At 43.1% G+C, this 26060-nt stretch overlaps 1 protein-coding gene across 1 annotated transcript in view; it reads left to right on the top strand.

The window, feature by feature from the left end:
* The first annotated feature begins 2647 nt into the window (after positions 1–2647).
* The window catches only part of LOC101531770 (outer dynein arm-docking complex subunit 2-like), a 36818-nt gene continuing 13405 nt past the window's right edge, over positions 2648–26060 (top strand). The window contains exons 1-9 of the mRNA XM_058655361.1: positions 2648–2747; positions 2905–3021; positions 9922–10127; positions 11647–11745; positions 16502–16649; positions 21273–21419; positions 21733–21942; positions 25196–25438; positions 25757–25867. Coding sequence (XP_058511344.1) covers positions 3010–3021; positions 9922–10127; positions 11647–11745; positions 16502–16649; positions 21273–21419; positions 21733–21942; positions 25196–25438; positions 25757–25867 — 1176 coding nt within the window. The 5' untranslated portion in view covers positions 2648–2747; positions 2905–3009. The remainder of the gene's footprint in view (positions 2748–2904; positions 3022–9921; positions 10128–11646; positions 11746–16501; positions 16650–21272; positions 21420–21732; positions 21943–25195; positions 25439–25756; positions 25868–26060) is intronic.

The raw sequence follows: 26060 nt of genomic DNA, 5'->3' as shown, positions 1-26060 counted from the left end.
CAGGAAAAGGAGCGCAAAACAGTTTTGGAATCCATTGAATTCACTTTAGGCTTATGTCTCTTCAAGTTCAGTTTGTACCACATTTTCATAATTTTATTTTTGACATGAACTGAATGGCTACATTTAGAACTGGATACCTAGGAAATGAAACTTTAGAATTTCAATAGTATTTGTTTTGTGGAAGCCAGCATGGTTTTGCAAAACTGTGGTGCAGAAGTTCCTATTAATTTCTTGACCATTGGTTTCAGATTATGAATTTTCAAATGGCTGTCAAGCCCCACCTCGGAGACAAATTCATGGGGAAATGTGTTCTATCCTGGGGAAACCTCATGATGTGGAGACTTTGTGCGTTACGTGTAGTCTGGAAGGAGTGTTTTTAAATGGTGTAAGTAGTTGTTGAATAAATAACTGAGCCAGTTGACAGGTGATTAGCTAGACATGCATGAACGCTGGCGTGGAGCAGGTGTCGAATCCCCCAGGTGGCGAGACACTGTTTGATGGGTTATAAAAGGTGTGCATTTTCCAAGCAAATCCAAAATTGAATTAGTCAATTTCATTGTTGTGATCATTAAACTTGTCTTTTAAGAAAGGTGCTTTGGAATGACCCACTCATCTTTAATCGAGTCTTATGCAGGCATTAAAGAGAAGAAAAGGCAAGAAAGGAACCCAGAGGTAACAGAAAAATAGCAGCTGCAGAATTCATGTGCAAGTTGGAGGAAGGCTGAATGGGGAACAGGAACAGTTACACCGCTGCGGAGCTGGGATTCAGCTCTCTGGGGAGGGGGCCGGCGAGTGCTGGGGCCTCAGGAGCTTAGACCAGGTATCAGAATCTTTGAAAATGGAGCACTGGCCTATTCCATTTTCTGAGGGGATGTGAAGAGTTGAGTCTAAGATTATACAGAGGAAAAAATACCTGAAAACTAAAATCGACTGTTGATGTTGAAAGTAGTTTCAGCACCAGGGAATCCACTACTGGGATGATTCTTACAGAGCAGCAGGCAAACAGGAACACCCATGTGCCTTCTTCCTCTTGCAACCTGTTTTTTGGCAGATTTATGGAGGGGAGGACATACAGAAAGAAAGATCCTCTATCTGTTGATTCACTTCCCAAGTAGCCGCAGTGGCCTGAGCTGAGGCGATCAGAAGCCTAGAGCCAGGAGCTTCCTCTGGGTCTCCCATGCAGGTGCAGGGTCTCAAGGCTTGGGGCTGTCCTCAACTACTGTCCCAGGCCACAAGCAGGGAGCTGGATGGGAAATGGAGCAGCCAGGACACAAACCTGGAATCCTGGCATGTGTAACCGAAGGACTATAGCCACTAGACTACTGCACTGGGCCCCAGATTGTTGGTTTTGAACTTTCTGCTGATAGTTCCCCAATCCAATGCAACGTCACAATGTATCACAATGCAACGCCTAGCTAGAGCAGCTTCCTTCTCTATGCTGTTGTGCCCTCAGTGTCTTAATCCTTGATTTGAGTTGAGATAAAAATGCTAGTTGCCTGTTGCTGTCTCTTATGACGTACTTCTCATGCTTTTCTTAGTGGCATTATATTTCACTGATTTTTGCATATATGAGGGTTTTTTTCCTTTGGTTTGCTTTCATATTTTAAAAGAATGCACTCTTTAATTAGAAAAATGAAAAGTATCAGAAAGAATGATTTTCTTTGATATTTCAGGCATGTATGAAGACTCTGTTTCTAGCAAAGGCTATTGATTCTTGTACAAATGTCTATGTAGGTATAAAAACACCTAGATATTCCTCTCAGTTTTAGAAATAAAAGGGCAATAAACACTTTCATTGAGCAAATCCTAAAAACACACTGCAATTTATGTACATATATGTTAAATATACAAAAAATATAGATGCATGCACACTCCCTAGAGTTTTAATGGTTTCAAATGGTTTGTGGAACAATGGTATTATAATGTTACGTTTACAGGTGGGTACTGGGTGGAGCAGTTACAGTGATGTTGGTAAGGCCTATGGCACATATTTGAGTGACTATTTTCAAGTTTCTGCTCCTGTACGCTATGGCTGCTTGGGGTGTGTGTTGGGGGAGGGAGGAGGCTGCTCAATGGCCCACGCTGTGGAGTTTCTGCCACCTGCCCTGGAGACCTGTCGTGTGTTCCCAACTTCAGCTTGGCCCATCTGGGGAATGAAGATGTGGATGCAAGCTCTCTCAGTTTGACTTTCTCTCTCTCTCTCTCTCTCTCTCTCTCTCTCTCTCTGCGCCTCTATTTCTCTCTGCCTTTCACATACATAAAATATATTTTTTAAGCTCATGTTTTGGTGCAAAACAATTTGAAATCCATGCATGAGGTGTGCTCGAAGTTTATGAAAAATGTGTATAATGAAGAAATGGTGCTTGAATTTCAGATTTTGCACCAAAAGAAACTTATCTTTTATTTCATTGTATATGATCTTTTTGTAATACATTTGCGTGTTTATCTATACCACGGTATGACATAGATACATACTAAGTTAAGGATAATTAGCCTGCAGAACAAGCCAAAGAAAGAGACAAGAAGGAAGGGATTGGAGTGGGGAGGGATGGTCATACTGAGGTGACCCAGCCTTAGTGAGCATGAACCCTGCAGGGACAAAGGCCTTCTGTGACTTCATCAGGTCAGCCTTTTGAAGTCATAGTGCATTTCATAGAGAGGGGAGCAGGAAGAAGGAAACTCCCACTGTTTGCTGAATAGCTGGAGGAGCGTCTCAGCAAGTGCTTTCTGAAAGAGAGAAGGACAGAGTGAGTGAGTGGACAGCAGGAAGCTGGAGGGGAAGGGTTTGGCCTGCGCATGCATGGACACGGGCCACTGCAGGAGTCCCGAAGAAAAGCCAAAGCAAAAAGAAGATCTGTGTGCTTTTCACTTTGTTGTTAATCATGGCATCTGTTTCTCCCAAAGGGCAAAACAAATGATGAAGATGAAATTAATTATGAAAGAAAAGGAGCGATTTACGAAGACATTGTCACATGTTTAAGAGAAAACTTGGCAAAATTTTCAGAAAATATGTCTAAACGTGTAAGTTCTAACAGCCTCTTTTGCATTTTCATAATATTGTGTTAATTGCAGCTTTCTCAAGAGGAAATTGCATTCGACAACTGCAGAGTCATATTTATTTTTGAAACCTGATTTAATTTTTCACCATGTAATAGAGAAAAATATTGTAACTGTTGAGCTTTGAAATATTTCTGGTTTTATTTAGATTGTAGGTATAATTCTTGAAATGTTTTTAAGAGGACTTTTTCATCTTTGCTTCGGTATTAAAATCTACAATAAAAGAGTTAGCTCTGATCAGAAAGCCTAGAGATTTAATGCTTTTTATCATTATGGGCTTCCCGTAATTACTACCTTATTTATGTATTTATTTACATTGCTTACATAGTTGAAAGGAACTCATGCCCATGTGGCTCTCCAATTAGGGTTGGGGAGGGTTGAGTTATGGGGGAAGGTGGGAAGGACAAAAGTCTCCATTTCTTTGTCCTTGTCTATAGGGAGGGAGGTGGAGGGGCCACTCCTTGCTGTCAAACTACATCAGCAACCAGGAATAGGGGATAGTTTTTGACGATGACTTAGAAACTACAATGTGGGGAGAGTGTCCTGCGGGTCTGGCCTGGGACTTTGATGTGGGGAGCGTATCCAGTGGGTGTTACATGAGTGATTTGATAGTTCTGAGACATTGTTGGCTTTGTTGCACCAGGGTTGAAAAAATCCAACTCCAGACCTGGCGCGATAGCCTAGTGACTAAAGTCCTCGCCTTGTATGTGCTGGGATCCCCATTGGGTGCCAGTTCTAATTCCAGCCCCACTTCTCATCCAGCTCCCTGCCTGTGGCCTGGGAAAGCAGGTGAGGACAACCCAAAGTCTTGGGACCCTGCACCTGTGTGGGAGACCCAAAAGAAGCTCTAGGCTCCTGGCTTGGGATGGGCTCAACACCAGCCATTGCGGCACCTTGGAGAGGGAATAAGCAGATGGAAGATCTTCCTCTCTGTGTCACAACTCTCTGTATATCTGGCTTTCCAATAAAAATAAATAAATCTATAAAAAAGAAAAAAATCCAAGTCCACTTTAGTGCATCCACAGGCCCAGGAACATGTTGCAAAGCTTGGCTAAGGGAGTGGTCCAACCTGCTCTTCTCTTCATTCCCTGATAAGGAACCTCGACGTCCTCTGCTGACCTGGATGAGCTGGCAATTTGTCCCTGTGTGTATCTTGGGCATGCTGACCACTGCACAGACATCAGCAATTGAGAAGGTCCAGTCCCAACCCAAGCACTCCAAAATCAGGCCACATATCTTGTGATTTTCTCTGTGGCCACAGTTTGAGTGCAGTCATCTAGCTGGGGAGTACCCCAAGAATCTTCACATGGGGTCACCTCACACTTGACTCTTGTATGCACCAGCCAGTGCAGGGTGAGGTTTGATCCATCACCTGCACCAGTCAATTCTCACCATGGTGGATGCATCTGCCTGATCGGTTCTGCCCCAGCCCCATCTGTCATGTGAACTGATGGGTACTGCAGCCTAGCCCATCCCAGCCCAGCCAGCCACAGACCCAGACTTCATGCATTCCACTGTGTGCCACAGCCTAGCCAAGGAAATTCCCCAATAAACCCCACCAGGCCTGCTCAGTCCATTTTTGAAAAGATTTATTTTAATTTAGCTTCAATTTTTCTGGAAGAATTTGTAAATATTGGCTTTGTTTCTGTATTAAATATTTGGTGGAATTCCCCAGTTAGCTCTCTGTTACTTAAGTGACCTTTACACAAAAGTTTTAATTATAAATTAAATGTCTTTTTCTTCTTTGTTTAAATGCAAGACGTAGAGTGAAACAGACATTACTTTCATCTGTTGGCCCATTTTTCAGATGCCTCAATAGCCAGGAACTGGGCTGGGCCAAAGTCAAGAGATGATAAGTTAGTAATCCAGGACCCAATCCTTGGAGACATCCACTGCCTGCTGCCTCCCGGGGTGTGCACTGGCAGGAAGCAGGAAGTTGGAATCAGAATCAGGCATCCTAATATGGGATGTGGGTAGGCCAACTAACTGTCCCTGTGTTGTAGATTGTCATTGAAGGAATTTGTGGACTTCATGTATAAACATGTTAACAGTATTATCTTATGGAACTTTTAATACTAACAGATTTGTTGCCAATGTTATTATCATTCTTAATATTGGTCATTTGTATTGTATCTGGTTTTGAGCCATCTAAATAGAGGTCTGTCAGTTTTCTGAATTTTCTCAAAGAATGAGCTTTGGGGTTCATCGATTTTCTTTATTGTTTTTCTTTCTTTTTTTTTTTTGTTTTACTTTGATTTTTGTTATTTATTCTTCTTACTCAGACTTGCACTTGCTCCTTTTCCCCTAGCTTGAAAAATTAATGCATTTAATGTAATCTAGTCACATTTTCATGTAAATGAATTGTAAGGATTTCAGCTATGAATACCATTTTGTTTAGAGTACTATAGATTAAGGAAGCACCCAGTAGAATATTCAAATTTTTCAAAGAAATTTACTGTAATCTATATTCAGTATAAGGAATTAGGTTGATCTATTTTAACAGATCATCTCTATGTTCATTATATTTATACAGTCGAATAATTCAATTTCTTTCACAGATATGAAACTATTCCAATTTCATTTCCTGAACATTGGTCTTTCAATTATTTTTTATGTTTCTGTGTAGCTTATCTAATTTACTTGTATAGCAAGTGCAATATTTCATTACTGTCCTTCAATAGCTAGAGCGTCTGTTGTGAAGATTCCTCTTTCATTTTTAATATTTGTGTGGTTTTTTTCATTTTTATTTCTGATGATGTTTACATAGTTGATCAGGGTGGGAAGGTTAGGGGAAGTGGGTGAGGCCATTATTTCCAAATTTTCTTTTTCTTTTTCCTGTATTTGGGGAAAAGGTAACATAAGGGGAGAAGTCACACCCAGTCACCCCAGTACCCAGCGATTGGGAATGGCTATGTTAACCCAGGGTTCATGATATGGGCATGTTGCAAGGGTTCTGCTTAAGTGGTTTTAATAGTTCTGAAATGCTGTCAATCTCGCTGATCCAAGGATTAGGAAATCCTACCAACGTCTACTGGTTGACATTCTCCACCGTAGAGTCTCCCATTTGCCCAGATACTTGCTGTCATCACTGGGCTGGGGTAGTTGTCCAATTTATTCCGCCCTCCTTCCTCTGCTATTGTACTAGATGTCCCCTGCAGGCTCCAATGGGCTGCCATATCCTCCATGGGCATCTGTCCCTGCCGTCCACTGCTCTGTCTTTTCCAATGAGGAGGCCCAGTAGTGACACATGCACTCCACAGTCAGATCACCAGTCCTGGATGTGGGTCCTAATGTACCTGCATGCCCCAACTCTGCCATCCCCCAGACTCCCTAAGCTCAGTAAAGAGTTCTGCTAGGCAGCCAATGGACTTCTCCTGGTGCCATTGGCACCCCAGGCTGCCCAATCCAGACCCTACTAGACTCCCTGCTCCCATGGCTCACAGACCAGGTACTCATTGCACCAACAGGCATAATGACCCAGACCAGGTGACCTGGGTTCCCCTGGAACCCCCACCCCCAGGGATCACAAACCTGGTCACCTCTCCACCACCCAACATATCCTTAGGAAAAAGAAATAGAATAGGCTAGGCCACTATGCTGGCACACTGGTGTGGTTAGCACAGGTTTGGCATTAACCAGGTCAGGATGCCCACCAGCTATGAGCTGCTTTTCTCCCAGCAGTGTAACACCTGCCCAGGTACAAGGCAAGCTGGGCCACTGCCAACAGCTGGGGGTCATTCCTAATATTTATTATTCATGTCTTCTCTTTTTACTTTACCACTGTGGATTTTTTTAAAAAGATTGATTTCTTTTTATTCCAAATCCCAAGGCTCTGGGCCGTCCTCGAATGTTTTCCCAGGCCACAGGCAGGGAGCTGGATGGGAAACGGGGCTGCCGGGATTAGAACCGGCATCCATATGGGATCCCAGCACTTTTAAGGCAAGGACTTTAGCCGCTAGGCCACTGCGCTGGGCCCCACTGTGGAATGTTTTAATTTTATGGATATTTTCCAAAGATTCAGATAATTATTGTATTGATTTGGTCTTTTATTTGTTTGCTTTCTAGTTTTTTTTCTGCCCTTATTGATTTTTCTCATTTTGTTTTCTTTGTATTTAATTCTTCCCGTACCCACTTTTCTTAAATTTCTTGCATTAGAAGCTTAGAGGAATGATTTTTTTAAATTCCTTATTTAAAAAAATTAACTTATTTAATCTTGTCATGATATGCATCTATAGGCTCAGAGATTTCCAATTTCACCCTTCCTGTTCCCCCTCCCTTCCGCTTTCTCCCCTGTATTATTATAGCAATATAGTCCTTCAGTAACCGTCGTAAGTCCATCATTCTGCAATTAAAGTATGTCATGATAGTGTAGATATAAACAGTGATGGAAAGTCCAGCATCCTATTGTCAAGATATATTTAGCAGTCTTATTGGAAGTCTGCATTTCATTCAGGAGTAGAGATGCATTCTGGAATACATCTTCATGTCTCAGTATGTTGGTCTCCATTATACAGTTTGTCTAGTGAATATATGTATATACACGTTTACTTACCTTGCCCACACCCAGTCCTGGATCTGTGTGTTGATAGGTATTTCAACTCAGCCTGGCATGCCCTGTGCCCACCCAGCTTCAGCTGTTGCTGGTGGGTGTTGCAGCCTAGCTCAGCCGAACTTGGCCAACACCTTGTTCTGACTCTTGTGGGTGCCACTGAGTGCTAAGACTTGACTTATCCTGGCCTGCCCCTCAAAACCGGTCCATACACATGCAGACTAGTGCTGCAGCTTGCCTGGCCTGACCCAACCCTTGCCCCAGCTCTTGGGCTCCCCAGTGGGAGCTGTGGCTAAGCAGGGGGAGTTCTCCAAGTTCCCCAATAGGCCTTCTCCCAGCCATGATTCATGTACATGCCGGAGGGAGCCATGGCCCTGCTTGGCATGGTCTGTACTCAGCCCCAGCTTTGCATGTGCTGGTGGGTATTACAGCCCGGTTTAGCCCAGCCTCATTCCAGCCCTAATCCCCCCTCTTCCATACCACCCCACCCCACACCAATCTGGCTCTCTCATATTATGGTGGATTCTGTAGCCAACCTGACATGGCCTACCCACTGCACTGACACTTACTGGTGGATAGTGCCACTTAGTTCAGCCAGGCATGTCCCCAGCCTTAGCTTTTTATGTGCCAGTGGGCAGCAGGTGATGCCACTTAGCCCAGCCCAAGTCTCCCATATGGGCAGGTGCACTCTGTTCTTCACTGATCTAAACCACCCCATCAGCTCCCTCACTGACTGTGAGTGCATTGGCCCAATCCGTGGAAGCTCTCAGAAGGTCACTCCTTACCTGTTAAACATACGCTCAGCATTCTCCACTCCCAACAAACCCCCAGATGCCCTCCCCCAGGCAATATGCAGTTCCTCCCCTGGGCCAAGTGGCAGCAGGCAACATGCCTGTGGTCCAGGGTGACATGCCTTGGCTCGGTACCCCCACCTCCATCTGTGGTGATGTGTGGAGTTCTTACGATATCTTGAAGAAGGGTGAGGAAGAGTAAGAGAAGGAGGAGGAGCAAGAAGAAAAGGGGAAGGAGAAGCCACCACTCTACTGGCACACTGGTGTAGTTAACAGAGATGTGGCACTGATGAAGCCAGAATGCCCACCAGCTTCTGAATGATTTTCTCCCAGTACTGTAACCTTGGGTAGGTACAAGGCCTAAGCAGTTATGTTATAGTTGGGGCATAACTTTTTAAATTAAGGTTTTCTTTTAACAGTTTTCATTTGATGTAACTACTGATATAACTTAATTTTACTTCCTTTCTAGTTGTTTTTCATTTTTCTTATACTTCATTCTGTTTTCCACGTTTTTGCCCACTTTGGCAAAAAAAAAAAAAAAAAAAAACCCTCAATTGAGCTTTTAAAAATAGTTCTGCTTTATTCCCATCTGTATTCATGCATTAGTTTGTATTCACATCAACATTCCTTTCTTGTTTTTATTTTTCCAAACATGTTTTGTTACCTCAGTAAACCCGTTTGACATTTTTCCCCCACTAGTTTAAATATATAACATTTTAAATTATCTGGCATCTTGGGCCTGTCACGATAGTGTAGTGGTTAAGGTCCTCACCTTGCATGCCCGGGATCCCATATGGGTGCCGGTTCATATCCCAACAGCCATGCTTCGCATTCAGCATCCTGCTTGTGGCCTGGGAAAGCAGTCGAGGACAGCCCAAAGCCTTGGGACCCTGCACCCGGGTGGGAGACCCGGAAGAGGCCTCTGGCTCCTGGCTTCGGATTGGCTCAGCTCCAGCCATTGCGGCTCACTTGGGGAGTGAATCCTCGGACGGAAGATCTTCCTCTCTTTCTCTCCTCCTCTCTGTATATCTGACTTTCCAATAAACATAAATAAATCTTTAAAAAAAATTTTTCTGGCATCTTTTCTCTTGAGAAGTCTCTTGAGATCCTTAATGTTTCTTCCTCTGTAGGAATGCGACCTTCGTCTCTGGCTACTTTCAAGATGTTTCCTTTGTCCTTGTTTTAAGCAACTTGCACACATGGTGCCTCATGAACATAGACCTGGAGTGTAGTTTTCTCTAGTGGTGGTAAGGAATGCATACATTCACCCCTGCTGTTACGTCTCTACGTGTTGCAGCAGAGCCAGCAGTCAAGAAACACTGAGAACATCTCATTATCACCTGCTTAACTCAAGCAGAGGCTGTGGCTTGGAAGTGGCCTTAGGCATCTTTGCTATAAACTATAGAAATTAGATGTGTAAGAGATGTTTCTTTTCCTGAAAAGTGATCATCTTTAGGTAGCAATAGATAATTCAAAGGTATATCGATGTAAAAATGTTTTTTTCTTCATTTTTGCTTTATGAAGGCAACTAAATTCAAAGAACAAAAATCAATGGGAAGAAATGAACTTGAGGAGGCACTAAAGAAAGAGGAGACAGCTACATTCCCTAAAGCTGTAACTGGTTTGCGAAAGAGTACACTGGAGAAGAATCAAAATAATTTCATGAAGAATCAAATGAGCAGGAGACTACAGCCAAGCTTAAACTGGAGGTCTTCTATGGACATCAAAGCGTATGTAGATACTTGCCACACTTCAAAAAGCTTGTGGGGAAAATGGGATTAAAAGAAAAGCTTGCTTCGGTATGAGTAGCATGGGAAATCCACATATAACTTTTGTCGTTAACTTTTGTCTTAACATTCTTTTCCATCAATGCTTTTACGATCTCTCTTAAGCACAGATTTCAAAGCTTTTGGCATCAATTTTTCTTTTTTGCATAAAACTTTTGAAGGATGTTCATTGTATAAAAAGACTCGACATTTTCAAAAATATTAGTGGTACTGTGTAAATTGGTCATGTGTTCGATCTATATTATATGAAACTCATCCTATTTGGGATTCTCTACAAATAGGTGCGGAAACAAGGACAAAGTCCATGCTGCCTAAATATGAAGGCAGTCAAAAGCCCCTAAAGCACTCAGTTACATTTGGCCAGTAGCTCTCATGTTTTAACTTCGATTTAATATTTGCTTTGCCACATAGTTGGGTTGGGCACTATCTTCTGGGATCTGCATCTGCTGGAATTCTGACAACCACAGGATGGTTGTGTTTTATTTTGGTTTTTAAGATGTGTTGACTTATTTGAAAGGTAAAGTGTCAAAGAGAGAGAGAGGGGAGGGGTTCATGGTTCACTCTCCAAATGGCCGCAACAACCAGTACTGAGCCAGGCCAAAAGCTTCATCCAGATCTCCCTTTGTGTGGCAAAGACCCAGAGAAGAACCTAAGACATTTGCTGCTGCTGCATTAATGAGAGCAGGCCAAGCAAGGAGGAGCTGGGGCTGGGTTAACTCACTGTGCCACAACCCTGTCCCCCCACCCCCGACAGTAAATCATGGAGTTGTCCAGACAAAGTGCTGTGGGAAAGGAAGACACTCTTGCTCCTCAGGTTCCTGTTTGTTTTGGCCAGGCTGGCTGGGTTGGGCAATTCTGGTTTTCACCTTCTTTACTCTGCCAGTGCAGTGTTTTGGACACTGACTTTCCTGTACAGTTAACTACCAATGGGCAACACTTAGTAATTAACAGTCTGGCAATGAAGATGATGTTTGCAGAGCTGTTCACTGGAAAGTGCATTTCAAAATATGTCTTTGTGCAGATACTTCCTTAGATGATGAATTTCCTTAACAAATTCCAAATGAGAGCCCAGTATGTGCTAAAGCCTATCTCAGGAAAGACAGATGTCTTAACTGTTACATGTGGGAGATAAAATTGGACAGCCATCATATGGGGAGCTAAGTCCCTAGCATAGAAGGCAAAGGAAGGATTCACACAGCACAGTCAGCCTGAGAGGGCCTGTGTCTAGTGCAAAGAAGCCCCAGACAAGGTATTTCTTTAATAAACAAAATACAATGCTGTGCTTGAAGAGCAAAAGGAACATCTCCAAGTGACAGGTGAGGCTGGACCTTGTCATTCTCTGCATGAAGAAAATGTATTTTGTGGATGTGAGAATTAGAGAAAATCTATCTACAGTTCCATCTTTTACTTCCCATTCGTTATCGTAAGGCCATAAGCCTGATAGAAAATGTTTTATTTGCAGCCACAAAAGTCCTGCAAAAGACAGCCAAGAAGAAAAACGTGGCAAAAGATTTGAAAAAACAATGTCATCTGCTTCACATGGAAGAGCTCAGTTACTGAGGTATGCATCTTTCATGTGACCAGTTAAAGCCACCATCATCTATGGCTAAGTAGAGTGTTAACAACGGCAGTCATACTATAATAGTAAGATCCTAAGATTCTTATATTGAAGATGTGATAATATTAGTAGATGTGGATAATACTGGATAAAGATCTTCTGTCTTCTGGTTCACTCCCCAAGTGGCTGCAACAGCTGGAGCTGAGACCATCCAAAGCCAGGAGCCAGGAGCTTCTTCCGGGTCTCCCACGCAGAGGCAGGGGCAGGGGCAGGGTCCCAAAGCTTTGGATCATCCTCTACTGCTTTCCCAGGCTACAAACAGGGCTCTGGATGGGGAGTGGAGCAGCTGGGATACAAACAGGTGCCCATATGAGATCCTGGCAGATGCAAGCTGAGGATTTAGTAACTAGGCTATCACTCTGGGTTCAATATTATAATTTTTAAAACCAGCTGTTTAATGCACTATAGTCACTTGAAGTGTTGGAAAGTGCTGGCACTGGCCAGCTAAGAGAACGTATGTGTTCAGTACAGTGAGTTGTTAAGGACTCTGAGCACCATACTGATCCCTTAAGGGGTGAACATTCATGGCCCTGCAATGTTCTGTCTGGGCCTCGCTTTGCTCATAAACAACAACTCTGCCAATTCTAAAGTAATCCGTGCTATTCCCAGTTAAAATGAAGTGACCGTTCAGAACCCAGCTGGGTAACTTCTTACTTGATTCTCAGATTGATAGCTCCCCCATTTTCTGCTGCAAGATGGGGCTCTGCCCCACGTTCATTCCACGTACGCGCTGGTGGACAGCCGTCCACAGCCCCTGCACCTGCCGCTTCTGCCTGCACGTGGGTGGCTGGCTACCTCTGTGGATTCATCTTTGGTGAACCTGACTCGGCTGTGACTTGGCTTCGTTTCCTCTCTGTTCTGTGTCTCTGTTCCTGAACTTGATATCCTGTTTCTGTGTCTCTTCCCCAACAGTTTCCTGCTTAAACAACTTTCTTCACTCTTTCTGCTGTCGCTAATAGATCCTTATCTTTTCAGAATAGATTAATTTCTCCTGATAACAAAAAGATAATTTTGCTGGTATAGGATTTTGCATTATTGTTCCCCAGAACTTGAAAAACGTCGAGTATTTCATGTTCTATGATCACAAATTGCTGTTATTTGAATTGTTTTTTTCCTACACATAGTAATTTTTCTGGCTAGTTTCAAGATAATTCTTCATAGGATTTAAAAGTTGATTGTAATTTGTGTTGACTTGGGCTTGTCAATTTGGGTTATTAATTTGGCTTCTTGAATAGGGAAGTTTTAACTATTATTTTTTCAGACAACTTTTCAATTCCGTCTTTCTCTGTTCCTGGGATGCTAGAAACAGATGTTATACCTGTCCTTGACACTCCATTCATTTTCCTTTCTCAATTTATTTCCTCTAAGCTGTCCAGGTTGGTCTGTCCTCAAGTTCATTGCTTTTTCTGATCTGTTGATTCTATCCAGTGGGTTATTTATTTCACTATTGTAATTTTCTGTTCTAAAATTTCCAGTTGACTTCTTCATAGCTGCTGCTTCTTTGCTGAAACATTCTATTTTTTTTTAGTTTATTTCAAGCGTGTTTGTGTTACATGTTAAATTATTTTTCTACTGGAGGCTTCGTGTCTTCATCAGATAATTCAAGCATCTCGATCAGCTTGATTTTTAAGAAAGATTAAACTCATTTGAGTTACTAAGAGAGGATGAAACGAAGAAAGAGCTTGAACTCCCAACTGTTTCACTCCCCACATGGGCGCAACAACTTGTTTGGCTCAACTGAAGCCAGAAGCCATATTTTGCACTTGGGTCCCACTTGGGCCATCTTCCACTGCTTTTGCCAGGCACATTGACGGGAAGGCAGGGGCTTAAGCCACTGCACCACAGTGCTGGCCCGCTATCATCTTGCTCTTGACATCCAAATTTTTCTTTTCTCATTCAAGATGAAATCTTCCTGGTTCTTTGCACGGCAAGTAATTTTCAATAGAAACTGGTGCGTTTTGGTGATTGGGTTCATGAAACTGTTGATCTTGCTTAAATCTGTGTATAAGAAGACCTTCTCTGGCAGGCCTTCTTGGGCTGAAGAATTACAAGATGAGTTTTAAAGTATAGGCCATCATGGACCCTTGTCTTGGGATGGGGAGGTATGGGAGAATCAGGGCTCCACTACTTCCAGTTTTGTAGTGGGAGTTGAAGCTGTTACTGTCAGTGGCTGCCATGACACTGTAGCTGGGGAAAAGGATGGGGCAGACCTACTTTCTGTGGAGAACTTGTGAAAAACCTGACTCTTACTAGGTTTCAAACTAACAAGGAAGTTGCCGTGCTCGGCTACGGTATGGTAAGAGCAAGGCTTCGGATGTGACCTTTGCCGTAAAGGTGGAGGTAGACCCAGCATATTCTGTGGTGTGGATCACAGTAGATTATACACTGCCTGCAAGTTTTATGTCTTACAAGGCTCTTCCTTTCCTGGATCTTTAGTTGGAAGGAGCAGGCTTTTCTTGGGTGTGTTTTTTGCTGTACCAACTGGAGTTTCTACCTTGTTGATTCTCTCATACCCAGCGTAGGATAGATGAGGCAGAAAGAATCCATCATTGGATTCCAACAGAACCCATCATTGCGTTACTCTTGAAATCAACATATCCACAGCGACTTTTCATTTTCTTGTCTTCCTTTCAGAGACATGTTTGTCTTACTAAAATATCCACGTTTGAAAGTATTCTTAGTGGGAACAATAAGGAAAAACATATACGCTTCACCTTTCCTAAGTGAATATTTAGCCTAAAACAAAGTTTTCCAATTTCTTTTTTTTTAAAGATTTATTTTATTTTATTACAAAGTCAGATATACAGAGAGGAGGAGAGACAGAGAGGAAGATCTTCCATCCGATGATTCACTCCCCAAGTGAGCCGCAATGGCCGGTGCGCGCTGATCCGAAGTCAGGAGCCAGGAGTTTCTTCCGGGTCTCCCACGCGGGTGCAGGGTCCCAATGCATTGGGCCGTCCTCGACTGGTTTCCCAGGCCACAAGCAGGGAGCTGGATGGGAAGTGGAGCTGCCGGGATTAGAACCAGCGCCCATATGGGATCCCGGGGCATCCAAGGCAAGGACTTTAGCAGCTAGGCCACGCCACCGGGCCCAAAGTTTTCCAATTTCAAAGAAAATTTTAATGAGTTAGAGAACTTCAAGACAAAATTGTTATTTTCCTCGGCAACAACTCTTACTCATGAATAGAAGTTATAATAACTTCACAGGTTGGGTATTTAGCACAGTAATTAAGATGCTACTTGGGATAATGATGTCTCATATTGGAGTGCCTGGGTTCCAAAACCCTGCTCTGCTCCAAACTGCAGATTTCTGCTAATAAGCACCCTGAGAGGCAGCAGGTGGTTGCTTCGGTTTGAGTTCCCAGCTCAGAGCTCCCAGGCATTTAGGGAGCAAAACAACAGATAGCTAAGGCCTTATTTCTCTTTCCTTCTTCCTCCCTCTATATCTTCCCATCCCTCTCTTACTTTCCCCTGCTTGTTCTGTCTGTCAAAAAGAAATTTTGATTTTCAAAGTTATAGCTTCCCTGTGTCTAATTCTGCCTGAGTGGATACAGTAATGTAGTATGACTAGTCTTCTTCAAATTCAGGGAAAGAGCAGGTGGGTTGATGTGCTGCCTTTAGTCATGACACTGTTTTAAACACACACCTGAATACTGATCTTTTCCAGAACTGCTGTTTCTAGTGTTCTAAATACCTCCATCTGGACAATCAGACTTTTTCTTTCCTCTAGTCTACTCCTTCTACAAGAAAATGAATTGTATCTGTGACCTGTATGTCAGAAGTTTCCACTCCTCTTCCTTGTATTTACTAAAATTCTTTGGCGAGGGCAGAAGTTCTCTGTTCGGTATTCTTTTCTCCATGTCCTGCCTAACTACAGGACACAGGAACAGTGAGAAGCATTCTCTGTTCATCCTCTGCTCACCGCTTTGAAGTGCTTTGCTTTTTGTTATGCATGAGCTGCTTTCATTGAATGATGCAACCCTCTTTCCGCCTGGTTGCTGTCTTCTATGAATCCATGATCACTGGGGGTTTTAATAATGATTCATCATTGATCCCACTGTACTTACTTCTCATTGTTATCACGCTTTGACACCCCACATGAGAGATGAAGATGGATTGGCCTGGCCCAGTCCCAGTTTTTACAACCATTTTGGGAATGAGCCAGTTGATGCAAGGTTTTACTCTCTAGTGTCTCTCTCTCTCTCTCTCTCTCTGTAAATGTGCCTTTTAAATAAATACATATTAAGGAAAAAAAAAATAGGTGGTCAGAATCCGGGCTGGCTTGTATTACGGTAGCCAGTAGTCACGTGAGATTGTTGAACACTTGAAATATGGCTGGTGTGACTTCAAAACTGAATTTTTCATTTTCTTCGATTTTAAGTGTATAAACTCTAGTTTACACACAAATACCTGAAATTAGTTGTTAACATATAATACAACCTTAGGATGTTTAGTTCATTTGTTTGCTTATGTCTCACTACTTCTGTTGTTATTAGTCATGTACACATAACAATAACACTAAACCTTAACTGCTGAAGAGCAGTGGGTTATTTTCTTCCCCATGTAGATCAGAATAAACTTCTCAGAAAGTGTTAGTATCTGACCTGTTGCTTCTATACCTGGTGCTAAAATATTATTTGTATAGCTATGTCTATGTTGTAGCCTCTTGGTATAAACTAATGCTTGTTGTTGTCCTTAGTAAAAATGTGGATAAATTTGAAGAAATATCAAGCGAGAGCCCCTCAGAGAGTGAGGAAGATGAAGAACCAAGCGACCACCGTCAGGAGGCAAATGTGGATTTGCCATCAGAGTACTGGCAAATTCAGAAGCTGGTGAGATATTTAAAGGTAAGCAAAACTATTTTTAATTTTTATTTTTCATGATACAGTCCTATAGGCTCAGGGGTTACCCATCTCTTTCATTCCCCCAGACCCCCCTCCACGCCCGTAAGAAAAACTTTTTGTACTATGTAAGATCCATTTTAAATCCTCTCCCAAAGTTATACATTCTACTTCCAGGCTTACTGCATATATGTATTTTTTTTTTTCAATAGGGTTGGTAAGCATCCCTCCAGCTATTTAAGTGGCTATTTGGGGGAGGTGTTTCAAGAAGAAGCTTCATAAAGAAGCCAGGCTGCTTGGTAGCAGCCCTGTCTCCTGCCTGAGAAGTGGGACTGAGCATGGCAGATAGGAAATACTTTCTTTTGATACCGTCTTATGAGTAACAGTGTTGTGTAGTAGAATGAATATGAATTTTTGAAGATGAACGGCAATGCTATGCTGCTAGCAGTACAACTGCTGAAAGCTTGCCTGTATGAATTTGAGTCTTCCTCAACCATGAATGAAATTAATGATACCTATACAATGAGAATGCCTTGAAAATTAAAAAGAAAAAACACACATGTAGTATGGGCTTTGATGAATTGTACATGCTTCAGGGGCTGGCATGGTGGCACATCGTGCTAATCTTCCACCTGTGACCGTGGCATCCCATATGGGCACTGGTTCATATCCTGGCTGCTCTGTTTTTTATCCAGCTCCCTGCTTGTGACCTGGAAAAGCAGCAGAGGATAGTCAAAGTTCTCAGGTCCCTGTGTTCACGTGAGAAGCCCAGAGGAAGCTCCTGGTTTCTGGCTTTGAATTGGCTCAGCTCTGACCATTGTGGCCAGTAGGGGAGTGAATCACCTGGTGGAGGATCTCTGTCTCTCCTTCTCTCTGTCTATCGGCCTTTTGAACAAATATAAATATTTGTTTTAAAGTGTAGGTGCTTCAAATATGTGTTGTCCCAAATCCTTAAATTATTCTCAAATCAGGTAACAGGTATGAAAATATTTTACATGATAACAGTGTACTTGGATTGCGGGAATGCAAGAACAACAAGTCGTCAACCTAGATCATTTTTTCAAAAATTATTTGCTTGAAGGGCCAAGTTACAGAGAGAGCGGGGGGAGGTGGGAGAACGAGACAGAGAGACAGAGATCATCCATACTCTGATTCAGTCCCCATATAGCTGCAGTGGCCAGGGCTGGGCCGGAAGGCAGAAGCTTGGTTTGGTTCTCCCACATGAGTATAGGAGCCCAAGTCCTTGAACCATCTTCCACTACTTCATGAGACACATTGACAGGAGCTGGATTGCAAGTGGAACAGCCAGTTTTCAAGTCAACACTCACATAGGGCTCGAGGCACACAGGTCAAGCCCTCCTCTAAGATCACCAGTGACCCACACAAGTGTGAATCCATCTCCCCGAAGAGGCACATCCACCCTAAGGCTTCATCAGCTGTTTAGATCTCACAGCACGAGGCAAGAAAAGCTGGAATACTGCTTCTGTTTTCCAGTGGAGGTTGGGCAAGGGGTGGAAGAGACTATAGATGGTCCAAACAGCGTGGGCTTGGGCTAGTGGGGCAGAGCCATGAGATCCCGGCTGAGTTATAGTGCAGTGGGTCTGCCACCTATATTCAATTCCAACCCACTTCCCCAGGCCTACTTGGAACTCAAGCAAGAGTGACAGAGAAACTTTTCCCTTCCTACTTTCGTATTATGTTAAAAGCAGGAACTGTAGTCTTCCACTTGGCTGTTGAAAGGTTGCTTGGTGTGTGAATAGCTTTTCAGTTCTCTGTGGATGGGAAGTCAACTAACTTGGTCCCCTCTGTCATTTTAAAAAAGACTTATTTATTTTTATTGAAAAGACAGATTTACAGAGAGGGAGATACAGAGGAAAAACTCTTCTGCATATTGGTTTACTCCCCAAGTAGCTACAATGGTGAGAACTGAGCCAATCCGAAGCTAGGAACCAGGAGCTTCTTCCGGGTCTCCCACACAGGTGCAAGGTTCCAAGGCTTTGGGCCGTCCTCTACTGCTTCCCCAGGCCACTAGCAGGGAGCTGGATGGGAAATAGAGAAACTGGGAAGTGAACCGGTGCCCATATGGGATCCCAGCACATGCAAGCTGAGAATTTAGCCACTGAGCCTTTGTGCCAGTCCCTCCTCTGTCATGATGCCAGTCGCAATCAGTTACGTTTTTTTAAAAAAGATTTTTTATTTAAAGATTTACAGAGAGGAGACACAGAGAGGAAGATCTTCCATCTGTGGATTCACTCCCTAAGTGGTCGCAATGGCCAAAGCTGAGCTGATCTGAAGCCAGAAGCCAGGAGCAACCAGGGCACAAACCAGTGCCCATATGGGGTCCCAGGGAATAAGGCAAGGACTTCAGCTGCTAGGCTACCACACTGGGCCCATCAGTTGCTTCTTAGGATAATTGTTTTGCTCTTCTGCATGTCTTCAGGAATATAAATATATTTGCCAGAGTCTTTTTGTAACCAAAGCGACTAAGACATTTTAGTAACTGACTATTTTTTATAGCCATTTCATGGATGTTTTTTTAAAAATGAGTAGGATTCTTGCATTATTCCTTAATTCTTTCCTGATAAAAATTCTCCCCAACTGTCTACAACAATAACAAGATGTCAGATTTCTTTCTGCAAATAAACACACGTGCATATGAGCAGGTGCATGAAGCAGAATTAGCAGAAAGCTTTTTGGTGCAAAAAGTTTTTGAAATCTGTGCATTTTCACAGGTCTTTTAGAGCGTTTCTGTCTCTGAAACTATGTCCATTTTTATCTGTGGAATTACTGTTTTCCAATTTAAAATGCTCATTTCTGTCATGGGGTTACAAAAGCTGAAAGCAATCTCACCTGAACTGCAAGCCTCACGAAGGCTGGGATGGTGGGCACTGTTGGATGGTATGCTTCTCCCCTGGGCTGCTGTGCCACCTTCTGCCCTTCCTGTGGCCACCCTTCCTGTAACCTGTCATCCGCCAGGTAGCAAACCTGGCATTTTTTTTTTCTTCACAATATCATGGATGGAAAATGCTTCTCACTATAGAATTTAGCAACCTCAGGACGCCATTTTTTTCCCCTCTCCTATTTAAGAATTCTCACTTTTCTGCTAATGGAAAGTATGTTACAACTCGCGTTTGCCAAATGTGAACTGTCATCATCACTACTCTTTACTAGGTTAAAAGGCACTGGAGAGGGCGAGAGAGACTTTTGGTTCAGGCGAAGGGTTTTATTAACCATTGGAGAGAGTCTGAAGGACCACTTCCTGGCTAGACATGGCCCAGGACCACTCCCAAGTGACTAGGTGACCCAGAGGGAAATGACCACCTAAGGGATACAGCACTGGGCTTCTCTACGTCTTAGGTATAGGAGAATGGGAAAAGACAGCAGGTCCTCAGTAGGGCATTCCAGACATTTCTGACAAGATAAGACCAGATGACCCATAATGGACGCACTGTCACTCTGCCTCAGACCAGTAACCAGCTCTTCCCAACCTGAAACTCTTGAGTTCTGGGACCTTTAAGTACCACAAGTCCACCATCCTCCAGGATCCTCTATGTGTCCGGAAGCCCTCCCAACCATGTCCTCTTGGGCTTTTATGGGGTTTCATCACACAGGCATAATTAATTAAATCATTGTTATCTGTGTTCAACTAGATTTTCATCCCTTTTCAGAAGGTTGAGAAGGGTAGGATGGGATTAGAAAAATCCTAGATTCAATTCTGTCTGGGTCTTTTTTATAACCACCCCTAAACCTAAAGCTACGTAGAAGTGGCCAGCTTGTCAACTACCTCATTAGCATATGAGAATCACCTGGAGGGTTCTAAGGCTCTCTGTCTCAAGAGTTGAATACTAAGAAACCTGTTGGTCCAAGACCACATACACCTATTTCATAGTACCATAGTGTGTAAGATTAATACTTCAGATATCGTTTATCTTACTCTCACACATTGTTTGAGAACCACTCATTATTTCACATAAAATTTCCTGTTGGAAGGCCAAGGCTGTAGTTTAGCAGGTGAAGCTGCCACCCGGGCTCCGACATCCCATGTGAATCCCTGTTGCTCCATTTCCAATCCAACTCCTTGCTAACCCACCTTGAAAAGCAGCAGAGGGTGGCCCAACTGCTTGGGCCTTTGTACGTGCGTGGGAGACTCAGAAGAAGATCCTGGCTCCTGGCTTCAGCCCCACTAAGTTCCGGCTCTGGTGGCCATTTGGGGAGTAAACCAGTGGATGGAAGCGATCTGTGTATGTGTGAGTGTGTCTCCCTCTTTCTGTAACTATGCCTTTGAAAATTTTATTGAACAAATATCTTTTTTAGAAAAGAAACTTGCCATGCTCACTCACTATCCCAAGGCTTGCCCCTTCATGTATTAGCTGTTTAAAGGAGACAGAACACCTATTACTGTTGATTCTTCACTGGAACAGTGTTTAATGGTTTTCTGCCCAGCACTTCTGTTTTCCCTCTGTACCATTCATTGAATAAGTAACAATCCAATCAGAAAACTTAAAAATTTAATATGATGTGAATTGGGAGATCCATTTCCCAGTTCATCAATTCATAACCATTCAGTACATTTCTATGAAAAAAAAAAATGGTTTGACCTAACGTTTCTATGGCATTGCATCTTTGTAGGGAGGAAATCAAACAGCTACAGTGATTGCACTGTGTTTGATACGGGATTTCAACCTAGCCCATGAGACCTGCCAACTGGCAATCAGAGAAGTGGGAGGCCTTGAGGTTTTAATCAACTTACTTGATACCGATGAAATCAAGTGTAAGGTGAGTGGATTTGTCACAGTGGGCACAGTCTTCTCTCCACCTTGCCGAGGTGCTAGGGTATCTGAATCCCTGGCTGTCTGGGTCTGGCCTTTCTCTGCTATTATTGCTGCTAGTCAGCCTGCTCCTTTTATTCGCTGCACTCTTTCTATGCCCACCCCCCGGCCGCTTTTGTTTTCTCTTGCTAGTTTGCATTGGTTCCTAGTGATTTTTGTTTAAAAGAAAAGGGAGGAGAATTTTAGGTGCTCTCGGAGTTGTAAAAGCATGACACTTTCTATGTACGAAGCACTCATTCATAACTGCTTTCCTCGTGTAGATCGGTTCATTAAAAATCATGAAGGAGATCAGCCATAACCCTCAAGTCAGACGTAACATAGTTGACCTCGGGGGATTGTCTATCATAGTCAATATACTTGACTCTCCACACAAGATTCTGAAGTGCTTGGCAGCAGAGACGATTGCGAATATTGCCAAGTTCAGACGAGCCCGACGGGTGGTGAGACGGCACGGTGGTATTCCCAGGCTGGTGAGTAGCACAGACATGGAAGGTTCCCTCCTTCCTTCCCAGCCACTGGGGGCCAGGGAGTGTGTTCTGGAAGGCTTCTTTGTGTATCGCTTGTTTCCAAGGATTATTTGTGTGTACCCACATCAATGAGTGACCCCCAAAAAACTTTCAATCAAAACTCTCAAAAAGCATCAAATATTTGTAAGTGGTTAGTTGTCAATAACAGCATTGGTGTGCATGGCCAGTGGTGAGAAGAGGGGATTGTGGGTTAGGGACATCTAGAGTCTTAATTCCAGAAGCATTCTAAAGAGAGGCACAATACAATGTATTCTGTGAGATAGCTTGAAAAGTGAGGAAAACACACATATGCTTACGTGATGCTGAACCCCGGTTTTCAGGAGAGAGAGGTGCATCCTGGGAAAGGGTCATGTGAACGGCACACAGACATAGGGTGAGAGAAGTGTACACTCCTTAGTCCGGATGGCTGAGAACTCTGCTTCATGGAGAGATAGGAAACAGACCTGCAAACAGGCTAGTAGTTATTAAATTTGTTCAGTAAGATAGTTCACATGTCTTTCAAATACATCATGTTTTTATGGATTACCTTTTTTGTTTATTAAACCTTTTTTTCATCAGTTTTCATGTGACTCCAATACTAATACGAAGCGAACAGATTCAGCTCACCTGTTGAGCCACCACGTTGGTCCCCGCTCACCTATTGTATATCCAAGACACAGAAATACTAATACACTAAAGATTCCCGTGTGGCATAATCATTTTGGTTTTTTTTTTTTTTTTAAAGATTTTTTTATTTATTTTATTACAAAGTCAGATATACAGAGAGGAGAGACAGAGAGGAAGATCTTCCGTCCGATGATTCACTCCCCAAGTGAGCCGTAACGGGCCGGTGCGCGCCGATCCAAAGCCGGGAACCAGGAACCTCTTCCAGGTCTCCCATTTTGGGTGCAGTGTCCCAATGCATTGGGCCGTCCTCGACTGCTTTCCCAGGTCACAAGCAGGGAGCTGGATGGGAAGTGGAGCTGCCGGGATTAGAACCGGCACCCATATGGGATCCCGGTGCGTTCAAGGTGAGGACTTTAGCCGCTAGGCCACGCTGCCGGGCCCAAGGTATTTTTTTCTAAAAACAGAAAAAAAGATGAACAACTTAATAATTATGAACCCAAATTTTAATTTTTTAATTTGAAAATGCATTACATTTATTTGAAAGCCAAAACTACAGCAAGAGGACTTGCAAGAAAATCTTTCGTCAATGTTTCACTCCCCATGTGGCCACAACAGCCAGGGGGAGCTATGCACCAGGAGCCAAGAGCTTCTTCCAGTTTTCCCATGTGCGTTCAGGGACCCAAACACTTGGGGTATCTTTGGCTGCTGTCTCAGTGCACTAGCAGGGAGCTGGATGGGTAGTGGAGCAGCTGGGTCTGGAGCTGGTGCCCATCTGGATGCTGCTGCTGCTGCAGACAGCAGGTTAGCCTACTGTGCCACAAGATGGACCCCAATCCGAATTTTTAAAGACCATCTTACCGGTATAGCTTTTTTAAAATTAGAAATAAATATACAGAATTATTTATAGGGATTTTCTCTGAAGTGATTCTTGATTTTTCTTCTTATTCTTCTACATTTTCTGATTTGTCTACTATTTACATCTTACCTTCATAATCAGAAAAAAATTTTTACTTCATCACTGTTACCAAAAGAAACAATTAGCGTTCTTGTCCCCACTTTTGCCACATCAGGCAGGATCTTAAAAATATGGATGCAATATAGAAATGTGTTTTTATTCTCTGTAGTAGGGGTCAATAGACTTGTTCCTCCTACAGCCTGTTATCTGACTGGGTTGTCTCATTTCTAACCTTTAAATTCCTGAACATGGGGGAATTTGGTTGTTTTTTTTTTTCTCTTTGCTGTCTTCCACAGCACGTAGCCCAGTGCCTTGCAGTTATAAAGGATTAATAAACATGTATTGGGTTAGTGTGTATTTTACTGTGAATGTATGAACTGAGAAATGTATTCAGAAATTCGCGTTGGTGGCATAGTGGTGAGCATAGCTGCCTTCCAGAAATTCAACAAGAAATCCTGCTTCCACTTATCAGTGGGGACAAACATTGTGTCACAGTAGGTTAAAACAACACTGCAGGACCTGAAACTGGAGTGCCAGTTCTAGTGCCAGAGCCTCCACTTCCCATCCAGCTCCCCCACTTCCCATCCAGCTTCTCCACTTCCCATCCAGCTCCTCCACTTTCCCATCCAGCTCCCCCACTTTCCATACAGCTCCCCCACTTCCCATCCAGCTCCCCCACTTCCCATACAGCTCCCCCACTTCCCATCCAGCTTCTCCACTTCCCATACAGCTCCCCCACTTCCCATCCAGCTTCTCCACTTCCCATCCAGCTCCTCCACTTTCCATCCAGCTCCCCCACTTCCCATCCAGCTCCTCCACTTTCCATCCAGCTCCCCCACTTCCCATCCAGCTCCTCCACTTTCCATCCAGCTCCTCCACTTTCCATCCAGCTCCCAGCTACTGCCTCCTGAGATACAGCAGATGAGAACAGTAAACAAGTCTCTTAGGATGTATACATTCCATACCAGAGAATCGGAATCAAGCCAGGTTGTAGTATCCTCTCCACACTGTGGGAAGCAGCAGTGATGGCTTGAGAGGTTGGGACAAGCCACCACCTGAGCGCTACGATGGATTTCCTGGGTCCCAGCTTCATTCTAGTCCAGACCGTTTCCACAAACCAGTAACTGAAAGCCTCTCTCTCTCTATGTATTTATATACATATATATGTATTTATATGTGTGTATACACATATATGCATATATGTGTATATATATGCAAACATATATATATATATGCAAACACACACACACCTGTTTCTACATTTATCTCTGCCTTTCAAACAAATGAGAGTGGGTAGGGCATTCAGCTATCATTAGAAAATTCCTTTACAAGTATTATTACTGCAAGTATTGCAGCCATACTAAGAAATGATGAATACTATCTTAGTGAGATTAAATTTCTTAAAAGGAGGAAATGTAAGGAAAAAAAAAAAAAACCTCCCAAATTGAGAGGATCGTGTTTCAAGTGTTTTGTTTGCTTCTTCTCTTTCATTGACTTCTGTGGAGTGTAAAACTTGGTTTTTTAGAAAAGTATTGTTAGTTATGACAGAGGCAAGCTTGATAACCATCGGGTAGCTACTGCAGGATGCATTGATTTTGGAGAGCCCAGGTTTGTTGCCATCATGTATTTTTGTAGGTTGCTCTCCTCGACTGCACACAGAGTACCACAGAACCTGCATACTTAAGTCTCTATGACACCAGAGATGTGGAAGTGGCTCGCTGTGGGGCCCTGGCGTTGTGGAGTTGCAGCAAGAGTTATGCCAATAAAGAAGCCATCCGCAAAGCCGGGGGCATTCCTCTATTGGCCCAGTTACTGAAGACTTCCCATGAGGACATGCTCATTCCGGTGGTGGGAACGTTACAGGAATGTGCATCGGAGGTACCTGCATCAATTGTCCATCGCTTCCTTCCTTTCCTTCATTTCCGTTAGCCAAAAATAATTATTACCGTTAATGCTATTTTTCATCAAGAAGTCATCATTCTCTTAGAGAAGAACAAACTGACAACATATAAAACCAGTGCCTGAGGATATAATTCTTTTCATGTTGACTAATTCTCACCGTCAGATTCTCTGTCATAGGCTATGTTTGGTGTTGATTTGCTAAGATATTCCATCCAATCCGTTGATTAATAAATGCAAAAGTTTATTTTTATCTATGCATAATGCTCGTATAAATATTCAAGTTTACTTGTCTAGGAAAACTACCGGGCTGCAATCAAAGCAGAAAGGATCATTGAAAATCTGGTGAAGAACCTAAACAGTGAGAATGAGCAACTGCAGGAACACTGTGCCATGGCCATTTACCAGGTCAGTGAGCGCCTCCAGCGGATGCTGTTGCTCCTGTCACCTAGTGTGGTTTTTGTACTTTAAAAAAATGATAAATGCATTGTGGTTGATGTTTCCGTAGTTGAGAGGGATCCATGCCCATCTGGATCACCGGTTGGGGTGGGAAGGGTGGAGGAATGGGGAAAGTGAATGAGACAATTGTTTCCAACCTTCT

The sequence above is a fragment of the Ochotona princeps genome, chromosome 26 (genome assembly GCF_030435755.1).
Source record: "Ochotona princeps isolate mOchPri1 chromosome 26, mOchPri1.hap1, whole genome shotgun sequence".
Lineage (NCBI taxonomy): Eukaryota > Metazoa > Chordata > Mammalia > Lagomorpha > Ochotonidae > Ochotona > Ochotona princeps.
The sequence above is the reverse complement of the archived record's forward strand: the minus strand, read 5'-3'. Positions and strand labels throughout refer to the sequence as shown.